At 46.8% G+C, this 11,944-nt stretch overlaps 1 protein-coding gene across 3 annotated transcripts in view; it reads right to left on the bottom strand.

The window, feature by feature from the left end:
• RHEB (Ras homolog, mTORC1 binding) overlaps window positions 1-11,230 on the bottom strand; it is a 42,462-nt gene extending 31,232 nt beyond the window's left edge. Inside the window, exon 1 of one of the 3 annotated variants that reach the window (XR_008747232.1) lies at window positions 10,846-11,123. Coding sequence is in view for 2 of the 3 variants with exons in the window: in XM_055804243.1 (XP_055660218.1) it covers window positions 10,846-10,897 (52 nt within the window). In the remaining variant the exon portion in view is untranslated. Of the gene's footprint in view, window positions 1-10,845 lie in introns of all 3 variants that reach the window. The other 2 variants (XM_055804243.1, XM_055804244.1) reach the window with 2 other exon arrangements.
• Between the last annotated feature and the right edge of the window lie 714 nt (window positions 11,231-11,944).

Raw genomic sequence — 11,944 nt, 5'->3', positions numbered from 1 at the left:
TGTCTTAGCACAAAACAGAGGTGGTGGTCTTTAGGGATACTGACACAGATTAGCATCGACTCTCCCTTTCACCAGTGGAGCAGGATATCGTCAAGTCCATCACACCTCTGTCAACAGATGCACAGGTAGACACTCAGACAGTCATTAATCAAGACCACGCAGTTCAGCCTTGATCACTTTAACCCTCCTGTGACAGCGCAAGGCTGCTGTGGATCTATCCGTAACCATACCAACATAAAAAACTGTGTGCCTGAACTGTACCTTCCCACAAAAAACTGTCTTCCCCCATCAGATTCAGACCAACTTCTGACAAATTACTGCTGCCTCTCCTCCAATTAAATTCTCGATCTTCTCTGAATTAACTTTATAGGCATCTTCCACATTCCTTCTGCTTAAATGCGAAGTTCCTCCCCTCTACTAATCAGGGTTGAAGAAGGCCAGAATCTGTTAAATGCCGTCTTCATACAGCTGGAGTTAGTCATTAAACCCTCCCCACTAACACTGATGGCAAGCTGCCTTCATTTACATACCCAATCAATGTAACAGAGTAGCCTCTGAATACAGAGAACAATGCGTTAACAGTAAGGAAGGTTCAAAGTAGTAATACACTAAAATCACAGCATGACAGACATCAGTAAGACATCAAGTGGGGGGACACACAGGACATGACACAACACGGACAAAACACCAAGACTGTTGTGTAAGGACAACTCCATGCAGAGTACCAGAAGAATCATTAAAGCTTCCAACCTTGGGGAATTTTAAGGGAAATTAAGACAAAGATCCATCAGATATGACATAATTGATTTTGCCACAGGGCAGAGAAGATAGAATTGTTTGCTACAGCATACTATAAAGTTCTTGCCTGTTATGACAGCCAGCTGGCTTTCTCACCTTCCTAACGAGTGTGTATTCATCCACTCGTTCACAAGGTACTTCAAACTAAGAGTTTTTGGGTAGGAATCTGGTCTATTCTCAGTTTTTTATACTATCTACTACAAAAAGGTCACAGTACAGAACTCTGATCTTTGCAAGGAAGAACAACAACAACAAAACTACAAAAAATTGGAAAAACACCCCACCCCACTCCCACTCTCCCTCAACCACTCAAAAATATCTCAGGGAGGTGACTAAGGATGACACTCACAATCCAACATTGAACTATTTTTTTCCATTTAGAGTGTCTTTCACAAGTGTCTTCCAGCCAATCCAGCTCCAGCCCCTGAGGAAGCACTTGCCAATGTAAGCTGGATTCTTCACTTCAGCACTGCGCTAACACAACCCTACAACCTGGGACCATGAGTTCAATATCAAGTTGCAGTTTAAGGCAACATAAATTCAGGCCAACCTTCAAGCGACAGGGCAGTATATTGTACTTGTCTGCTGTACATGTGTCTGCATATAAATGCAAATAAAGCTCTCAAAGCGCAACAGTGATTATTACTGTTATTATCCAGTTAGATTGCAGGTTAGTCCAGCAAATCTTAAATTCTAGTCTGTTTGAAACAGTACATAAGAAATTAAGTACATCACATCCACTTGGCAGAAATGGATAAAATATTAACTATTACAGGCAAATAGGCCAAGGGCCAAGATTTACTGCAGGTACAGCAAAGATTTTTGGAAGTTGCTTACTTCCTTAGCCAGGCTATTCGGGAAATAACCCATACCTTAATTTTTGGTTTTCACACTTCCGTGCTGTAAGAACTGGAGAGGCATGGCCCAACTTTCCCCACAACAAGCTGCCCTTAAAACTTAGGTCCATACACCCCTTCTCGTACTGTCCCTTTTTCTCCTTGCCAACCTCCACCTCTAAATCCTTTCAGCCTTTGGGATGTACGTAGAGACCATGCCCATAAAGCAGCTGGAGGCCAAAATAATGGGATGTTCATATGATCATCTTCAGTCTCACCACTAGCTATAAACTGTGTAAGAGAGAATGGCTTTTTAAGATCACAATCTTTTTGCCTGGAAACGCAAAGAGAGAAGGCATAATCTTATTTTTCTGCACTACCACTAACTTACACCTGTTCATAGTGGTTGGTTGTGACAGAAGTACAACCCAATGCTAGGCTTAGGAACACCATTCAAGACACTAATCTAGAAGAAATTTCAACAAACTAGTCATTGCAACAGTTCTGGAAGTTTCACTTTAACTCTCCCTCTGTCCTATCACCACACTTTGGGGGTGAAGCATGCAGCTGAGGAAGGACAAGCAGAAAAATGGTTTAGGTATCATAAGACTTCTTGATACACTCTATAAAGAACGAACATGATTTTGAAACATTCAGACAACTTCCTATTCTTCCTAGCTTTACTGTTCAGAAAAACTTGAATTACCTTACATTTAAACAACTTTTACATTTTGCAACTACAAAAGGTTTATCAAAAGTTTTGATAACCTTTCTCTCCACACATGAAAAGAAAGTTAAAATAGCACAACTAAACCTTCCTTTAGATTTTATTCACCAGTGTCAAACCACACAGATGAAGCAGAACAGCTATTAGAAATGGACATTTCCAAGAAAGAAATGCAGAAGAAGGTACTGCAGCAAACTAAGAAACACAGTGCTTGTTTATATGCATGTTTCAAAGCAGAACTTCCAGTTTTAATTAAAAAAATGCTAATTTTGAAACAGATTTTAGAGCACCACAAATTTCTTATTAATGGAGGATGAAGCCTTAAAGCAAAATACACTTTACTGCATTAATGTCAAGTGCTTGATTGTTTTGACAGTTTGTAGGACAGATTTAATAGAGTTTTCCTACATATTATGCATCCCAGCTCTTTTGCATATAGCAAGAGTACCTTTAAAGGAGGTTGTACATATTGAATGAAGTTTTGGCAATACAATCTGACAAGTTGTTGAAGCTAGACAGATGTATCCCACCAACTCAGGAGACAATGTTGTCAAGAGATGCTTTCATATCATAATTTCATATTACACTTGCACATGTTCACACCCACACACTGAAGACCACTTATGTATTCCCTCTTTTTCCAAACTAAAATTTATTTAACTCAATAACCCACAGAACACAAATAACTAGCTAAGATTAGTCGTGCATGCTGTTCTGGTTCATGTAATCAAAAATAACTAAGAATACTGCTAACCATTCCAGAAATATTAACTCCTCATTCTCTAAGACTTCAGTGCAATAATGAAAAAGAGAGAGCTGAAAGGAACCTTCACTGTTTAAAGCATAATCTATCAGGGAATCTTACTTTCTTCAGTTCATGTCTATTAAATATAGAAGCACTGCAGCTCTTCTAAACAAGTCATCCGAGTATTACACATTAGGGTCTTTTGCTCCTTAAAAGGCCTTCAGAAATCATTCACTTAAGTCTTATGCCTCAAAAGATTGAACTTTGGCCATTATCCACAAACTATTAAGTATTTCACCCAAATGAAAGTGCTGTAAATTTCCTCCTCATGTTCTCATCATAAGTTCTCTAATTCATGTAAGAAGTTTCATAAGAAATTCCAAGTTGATCTCCCTTTTGCAGGAGCCCCCAAGGCTCAAGCTATTTTTTGCTTGTTCTATCTTCATCTTAACTGGCAGGCACGTCATGCTTGATAATCCAAAATCCGCACTTTGAGAACTGGATCATCTGTTTATAACACTACTTTTTTCACCACTGCCTCATCCTGCACCCTTCACACAACTACACTGAAAATTTCTATTGTACAGTGTTCAAAGCACATATGGTAAACTGAGGAAGAACCACTGCATCTACACAGGTTAAGTAGTTGTGAATCATCTCTATGCCACAACAGTGTCAATAAATACTTACAATTAAACGAGGAGTCAACCAGGTTGAGGAGTCAACTGGTATTTTCAGGAAACAGCTAAAGATTACTCTGAAAAGCAACATAGCCTTCAGATTTGTTCCCACTGGTTTTCCAAGTAGGGAGTCAATCAGTGATTCCAAATGCCTCCCACTTTGCTGTACAGTTATCAGGTTGTAGCAAGGTGAGTGTTGGTGTCTCTTACGAAGTAACAAGAAACAGGACACAAGGAAATGGCCTCAAGTTGCATCAGGGGAGATTTAGGCTGGATATTAGGAAAAATGTCTTCACTTGTTTAAAGGGCTGTCAAGTATTGGAACAGGCTGCCCAGGGAAGCGGCTGAGTCACCATCCCTGCAGGTGTTTAAAAGACATGTAGATGTGGTACCTGGGGGCATGGTTTAGTGGTGGACTTGGCAGTGTCAGGTTGCAATTTGGAATCAATGATCTTAAAGGTCTTTTTCAATCTAAATGATTCTACAGTTCTGTGATTTCAGCCTGGAGCTTTGGCTTTGATCCACTGCAGCACCTTTACTACCAAGGTGTTTCCAGAAAATTCTAGATCATATCACTTAAAGCATCATCTGATTTTGAAGACTTCAGAACAAAGTTTAGATTTACCCCAGGTCAAATACCTTACTTTTCCTAGATTCTGCATGAAATGATTAGATTTGACTATGGAAGGTTATTTAAATAAGAATCTCGAAAAACTTGATTTCTTCATGCTTCCCTAACGCACACTTCACGACCTTTACAAGGCTATCTTTTTCCATCAAGAGAACTACTTTGGTTCAAAAGGCCCGCTGTTGAAAGTTTACTAAAAAGCATTCACGCTTATCTAGAGTAGCAGAGGAAAAAAAAAAATTAGAGATGTGGTTTCATAACAGGTCTGAGTAAAGCGAAGTCTGCTCGGCCACGAAGAGCCAACTCCACCCTCCCCCAAACAGCTCATGCTCCTGACCCCATTCCCTCTGTCAGTCGCACTTGCAGAGCCAACCAGCTGAACGACACGAAAACTCTTCCTTCTGGTTTCTTCACTTTTCAAAGAAATTAATCCCCTGAGCTGATGACCAGGCTTCCAGCATGCCAGTGCCAGCACCCGGGTGGGGGCTAGACAGCAGAACCTCCAGCCAGGGTGCAGGATCAGCTCCACTTGTGCCAAGGGAAGCCCCACCCTAGATGGTGAATTTGCATCTGCCTTCATTACATGGCAATTAAACCCAAAAGCGGCAGGGATGCCTCTTATGAAAAGCTGCACCTGAAAGCCTGTTTCATCACTTCATTCAAAAACTGCCTCAGTTTACTTCCTTGTTGCAAGTTCAACATGAGCATATTTTCCCCCAGAAAACAATTCAGCACCCACTGTACTTCGTATTTCTCAAGAAGGAAATACAGCCTTTAATGGCCCACATTCATATACTTTTGGTAAACTTAATAATCATAAATCTCGTTAAGAGGCCTACCAGGCAACACACAACACTGACTTAGTCCACCTTCTTCCCTTTTTCCCCATCCCATATACCCTTACTTGCAGATAGCTGCCATTGGTGTGCAAGAACCGTATAGGAAAGCAGATGCCCTGACCAGGATTGGCAGAGAGAAAAATTTAAGCACCACCACCTCCCAAGCTCAGGAAGCACATTTTAGTTTCTCACCATTATCAAATTCACAACAAATTCAGCATTCACTTCAAATGCAGGCCTTGGAAAACAAAAGGAAGCTTCTCCATTCCTTCAGGAGACAGGTCCACAACTGACAAGGGCAGCTTCACATATGTACCATGCTCCATCTCTGCAGCTTCCAATTTAGAATAATTTGAGATGACACCAAGCCATTTTGACTCATGCAGGATTCGCAGAGCTTGAGTGCATTATGAACATCCCACAGAGAAGCTGTTTCGATTTAGGACTGAATACACAATTAAGTTGAGCAGTTTTTAAAATATGCCCTTGAAAGTCACCTTCAGAAAAGCTACAGGAAATTAATCGCAATCAGTAGTTTATCACATTGTAGCCTGCTCTTCTAATCCCAAGCGTGTGGTTATGCTGTTTCCACAGCAGTGTGTACTGCAGAGGTGGTTGGTTTACCCAGAACCTACACTTAAGGCAGTGTAGTGTATCTAAATGAAGAACTTCAACTTTATATAGCTTATAAATTACAGGATCTACATTTCATTTGGTTTCTCCTGTCGATGTTAACTCTAAGTTGAGTAATCAAATACCAAAACACTCAAATATGCAAGCAAAACCTGTAAGCGTTACCGTTAAGATAGATGGGAGTAGGCACTTTAAGAGTTAATGCTGGAACAGTGTCCTCAAATAACCCAACTGTGGCTTGATATTACAGCTGAACATGCTGCCTCTAGTGCTTCCAGCTACTGCTATCAAATGCGCTGTAGCAACTTTCACTGTTGAACGGCTAGTAGTCAGTCACACTGAAATGCAATTAAAGCTGGCATTTCCAGCCTCATTTCAGTCCCCTGGTAGCTGCAACCTTTCCTTTTAGCAGCAATGCTGCAGCCCGGCACAGCAAATGCAGTCCTAACGAGAGAATTGCTGTGAAAATAATCTTGGCACTTATTAGGGAACTCGGCAAAATTGTAACCTTAGGTATCAGCTGGATCCTGAACCACTCCATTTTCCTGTTAAATCTCAGGCTTTCCAATGCTGCGAACACAACCAATTCCGTAAATCAAATTACAGCACACAACAGCAGTAATTTCTCCCTTCCTTCTCTCTTGACATTTACACGGGCAATTTATTGCCTGCTAAAATTACCACTTCCCTCCGTCCAATATCAAAGGGATACCTCCTCAGGGTGGCATACTACTGTGCAAACAGATGCCATCTTTCAGAAGCTAAAAGCAAAGCCTCGTCTCCAATTTACAATACAGACATGCCAATACTCAAATAACTCATGTTTCTGAAAACAGTAACTATGTTTTGTCCTCACAATTATTCTTACTATTTACAGGTAGGTATTAAAGGTACTACTTTTTCTGCCTTTCTTGCTTTTATGCAAAGTGGAGGGAGGGAAACTGTTCTTTAGCTTAATACTATCACCTGGAAGCCTTTACTATAAATCTAACCTTGACAGATGATTTTGTTCCATCATAGGGTTTTTGCTACCTGCATGCCACAGACCATGACTACTTCAGCCTGCAGTATGGACTGCTCTCCACCTACACAAAAAAGTTGATGTATTTAGCTGGGGAAGAAAACAGGTAAGTCACCACTAACTTAACTGGATTTCCCCCTCAGAGCTATAAACTGAGCAGGAGCGCATCTTCAGATCACCAGTCCAAGTGTGTAAAATTCAAAAGAGAATTCAGATTTCTGCAAGTATATCTGTAATACCAGCCACACAAGTTATCTGAACAGCAAGAAACTAACCAGGCTGAGATAGTGGCCTGAGAATGAAGCAGCTGATCCAAACACCACCTCCCTGCTTATGTTAAATCCCTTAATTCAATATGATACAGAGAATCCTAGTAATAAGCTACTTTAAAAGATGAACTAAGAAACCTCTTCTGTCATACAGGCATCTGTGGTCTGAAATTACTTATTTCTTCTATAAACAAAAAGAACGTAACTGAGCGCAAAGCATTTTGGACAACTATATGCTGCTTTTTAGAGTGGCTGTTACTCTGAAGACGTTCAGAAAATCTTAAGTTTTGCTTAATTTATTTTCATGCAAATCTATTACTTCCAATTATATTTGGGATATATTACATTACGACCAGAGTACAAGTATGAAGATTCTTTTTAGTGAAGGCAGTAACTTTGTTAAAATTTTATGCTTGGTCATGCGCAAGACAGATCTCCCCTGCCACCACATCAAATCTCGAGTAGCTGGTTCACTCTGGTCACTCAGCAAACAACAATCGAAGTCAAGTTCCTTCCATCGTGAAACTATCAGATTTTGGGATGAAATCCATCTGATTTCTACCCAGCACCTCACAGAGACAACCACACTTCCATAATGGAACTTAACTTTCTTAGACCAATTTAAGCCTGAGCAAAACCCAAAGGAGACATTCTTGTAGCATCATGCCACAACCTGTATGCTACATCCACACATAATTGGCCTTGCTCACCGAAACACAAGTCCCAAAGTTCCTGGCAAGTACTTTGTCTGCATTTCAGAAAGTATATCTGCCTGGGAATTCATGAGGCTTCCACTGTGATCTCTCCCATCAGCAAATACCAGTTTCACATATGAAAGGGCTGATGGTGGTGTTGAAAGATAGAGGGAGTGTATTCAAACAAGCAGACTCCTGAATTTTCTGTTCCGAGAACTATTATATCAGAATACCACTCCCAACCTAGAGTCTATCTGACAACAACACTGGGATAAGAATAAAATTTAATGTAAGAAACATGGGCTTAGCATGAAGCTAGTACAAGATTCAGACTCCGTTTCACCAGTCCCCATGGAGGACGTGTCTGGCCATTACTATATTTGCTCATAACCTGAAGGATCCGCAAAATTGTTGAATCATCAACTGTAGGGAACAGCTCACTGCTTGAAATATGTCATCAAACGTGACTGAAAGAGACATGGGAAAAAAAAAAAGCTTGCCATTTTCTGATTAGCTTCATCTCAAACACCATACAAATTCCAAGGAGAGCACGCAACTCCACAGAGCAGGTCACCTAAGCATTTATGCTAACCTATAAAACCGTAAACGTTTTACAACTTACCAGAGATCGCCTCCCTCATTCCAGGGTCAAGATTAATGTTAATGGCAAAGCAATGTAGCTTCCTACTTGTAGAAGGAAATTTAGAAAACATTTCCTTCCAGTCCTTCAGATTTTGGAATTATTCCCCACCTCAATGAACATTTAGCTCTGTTGAGATGTTGCATTTTCCCCAGAAGAAACGCTCTTCATTTTCTGCTACCCAAAAGCTTGTCCTAGGAAGAGATTAGATCCTTTCTTACTCAGAGTTCAAATAATATTCTTGCCATCGTAATACAGACTTACTCAAAAGCTTCTCTGAAGCCAAACTAAGTCACTACCCTCCCAGACTTTAGGAGGCATACTTGGATAAGCAGGGGACTCAACCTAAATCTCACAGTTTAACTTTCTTGTTTTTCTAACAGCTTTACAACATGGAAGCAAGACTCCAATGACCTGTTTCTACTGCTTGAACTTTTATGTAAGTATCTGCCTAGAAGTTTAATGTTCCTGTATTATAAGAAGAGTAACTTCGCAGTTTTAAAATGCAAGATTTTTACCTAAGAGGGAATTGTCAAGGGCAATGAAAGGAAAACTACAGTGAACCAGAATTTTTTTCTGTTCTTAATTCCATGTTCATACAACTTGTAGCTGATCTAACAAAACTGATCATGTCCCATCAAGCCTAATACCACGCTAGTGTCTGACAACTTTAGCTGAAGAAGATCAGCAGTACGTAGTAATAGATATTAGGTAACTTTTTGCCCATCCTTTCCATATGAATATCATTGCTCAAAACATCACCGACCAGGTTAAGAAAACTGTACTATTTCTTCTGGTTTTCCTCAATGGAGTATAGACCCTACTATCATCTGAGTTTTCCACTGCTGCCTGCCATTGCCAACAGATAAAAGACCAAAGCACAGCAGTACACCCAGTCCCCATCACAGACTTCTAAAGGACAGAATTTCAGGCATTCTTCCTTCCCACTTACGCTGCCCATTGCTTGTTTTCACCAGAGCTCAAAAAAACCCAAACACATAACACACAAGATACACAACAAAACTGACTACAAGAAGTGATGTCAAATACACTATGCAAACTGATCAATCTACTACTCACTGTTCCCTTCAGGGATGAGACAAATTCATCATCCTTTTTACAGCATGCTGTCTCAAATTCAGGCTGCAGTTACATGCAACATCTAAGAAACAGTTCTGCCTATATATCCTATTGCTTTGATCCTTAGAAAAGCTTTTTTTGGGGGGGTTCTTGCTGCTGAGTGCATAAGAAAGATTACTGATTTAGTCACTACTTTAATGTAAAACCCCCTTTTATAGAAGCAGTGTCCCTCTGTAGCATCTTTTTTTGTTTCCCCAACCGCACATTACCTTCGACATCGATCTACGCTTTTAACTTTGATCGATGCGGATAGCTGTGCTACAGCTTACTCCCCTCTGCTTTAAGAACACGAACGTCGAAAGCGCTGAAGCTGTTTTCCATCAAACACAGCAAATGCGGGAGGAGAAAGGATTACAGGTGTGGGCAGCTACAGAACAAAACCCCCATCAGCTACTCCAGCCCGGTGCTGGACGCTTCCAGGAAGTTCTTCGCCGTCGCTTGGCCCCGCCGGGCTGCCCCAGCGGCGCCGTGCGGAGCCAGGCGCTGCCGCGCCGGGACACGCCGCAGGGCCGGTGGGAGCCCAGTGCCGTCGCCGCGGCTGAGGGGCTTCTACGGAGCGGTGGGAGCCTGGACAAACGGGCAACGGGGCAACCGGGCCGCCCCTCGGCGCTTCCGAGCCGGCTCTAAACCCCGCGCAGGGGCGCGTCCGGAGGGCGCTGGGTCACGGCTCCCCTGAGCCAGCGGGACCGCAGCGTGCCCGCATCCCCCAGCGGTCCCGCGGCCGGCGAGCCCCCTCCCGGGGCGGCGGCAGCGCTGCCAGCACCCACCGCCTCCCGCCGCCCCGGGCCGCTCCGCCGGGTACGGCCCTCGGGGCAGGCGCGGCCCGGCCGGCAGCGGGGCGCGAAACTTCCTCTGAAGGGCACGGCGGCCCCGCAGCCCCGGGCCCGCAGCGCGCTGCGGCGCCGCCATGGCGGGGCCCGCCCGCCCGCCGCGGCTGCGCGCTCCCGGCGGCGGGAAGCGGCCCTCCCTCCCCGCCCCGCCGCCGCTGCACCTGCTGCCGCGGGGGAGGGCGATGCGGCGGAGGCCGCCGGGCCGGGCCGCGCTTCCCCGCGGGCGGAGGGGCGCTGCGGAGCCCGGGACGGCCCGCCCGCACCAAAGTGCGGGGGGGGGGGGGGGGGGGGGGGGAAGCGCCGCACCTCAGCCCTAACGGCCCGCCACCCCCCCGCCCCCCTCACGGCGGCGCCCCGCGCTCACCCACGCTCCGGTAGCCCAGGATCGCGATCTTGCGGGACTTGGACGGCGGCATCTTCTCCCCGCCCGGCTCCGAACCACATCAAGGGCGGCGGCAGCGGTCGCGGCGGTGGAGGCGGCGGCGGGCGGCGGGCGGCTGACGGGGAGCGGGGCGCGCCGCCAGCGACATGCGGCGGGGGGAGAAGGGGGAGGGGCGGCGGAGCGGCGGGCCGACCGCACGGGACCCGCGGCGCCTGGCAGCAGCGGCGGCGCCCGCCCCACGTGACCGCCGGGCTCGCCAGCCCCTCACGTACCTGTGCGTCACGCGTCACAGGCCAGAGCGGCGACCTCGCCGCCGCTGGGAGCCGGCGCCAGGCGCCGCGAAGGGAAAAACTCTCTGCGTCATGCCTTGCCGCCCCCCCCCGCCGCCCGCCGATTGGGCGGCGCCGCGGCAGCGCGGGCGGCGATTGGCGGAGAGCAGCGGCTGCGGTAACAGCCGGCGTTCAAAGAAAAGGGCGGGGCCGCCGAGCAGAAGCGAGCAGGGACGCGGATTGGGCGGAGGGAGCCGGAGAGTCCGCGCGTGCGCGCTGTGGTCGGCGCGCGGCCGCTTCAGGGGCCGTGGGTGCGCTCCGCGCTCGCGGGCTCGAACGGCCACCGCGCCGCTCCGCTCAGGGGAGGCGGCCCCGCCCCGCCCCGCCGCTGAGGGGGCGCGGCCCGCCCCGGTCCCGCCGCGGGCTCCAGCGGCCGCCGCGCCGCTGAGGGGAGGCGCCCCAGCCCCGGCCCCGGCCCCGCCGCTGAGGGGAGGCGGCCCGGCCCCGGCCCACCTCAGGCTCCGACGTCCGCCACGCTGCTGAGGGGCGGCTGCCGGGCGCTACCCGCTCCCGGGGGCCTCTCCCCGGCCAGACGGCTGCTCGACGGGCCGGTGAATCGGGTTGGGTGCTGCTTCTGGGTGGGGGGCGTCGCCCTGCGGCCCGCAGCGCCACAGGCTGCCGGCGGGGTTCGGCTCCCCTGTCACAGGGCGGCGGGGAGGCAGCTGGCCCCGGCCGCGCTCGCAGCCTGTAGTCCCGGAGGCTCCGAGGGCACCGCCGTCGGGCCGGCTGGCCCCAGAAGGGCTCTGCTGGAC

This window comes from Falco peregrinus, chromosome 5 (assembly GCF_023634155.1).
Source record: "Falco peregrinus isolate bFalPer1 chromosome 5, bFalPer1.pri, whole genome shotgun sequence".
Classification (NCBI taxonomy): domain Eukaryota; kingdom Metazoa; phylum Chordata; class Aves; order Falconiformes; family Falconidae; genus Falco; species Falco peregrinus.
Note: the sequence above shows the minus strand (reverse complement) of the source record. Positions and strands in the feature narration are given on the sequence as shown.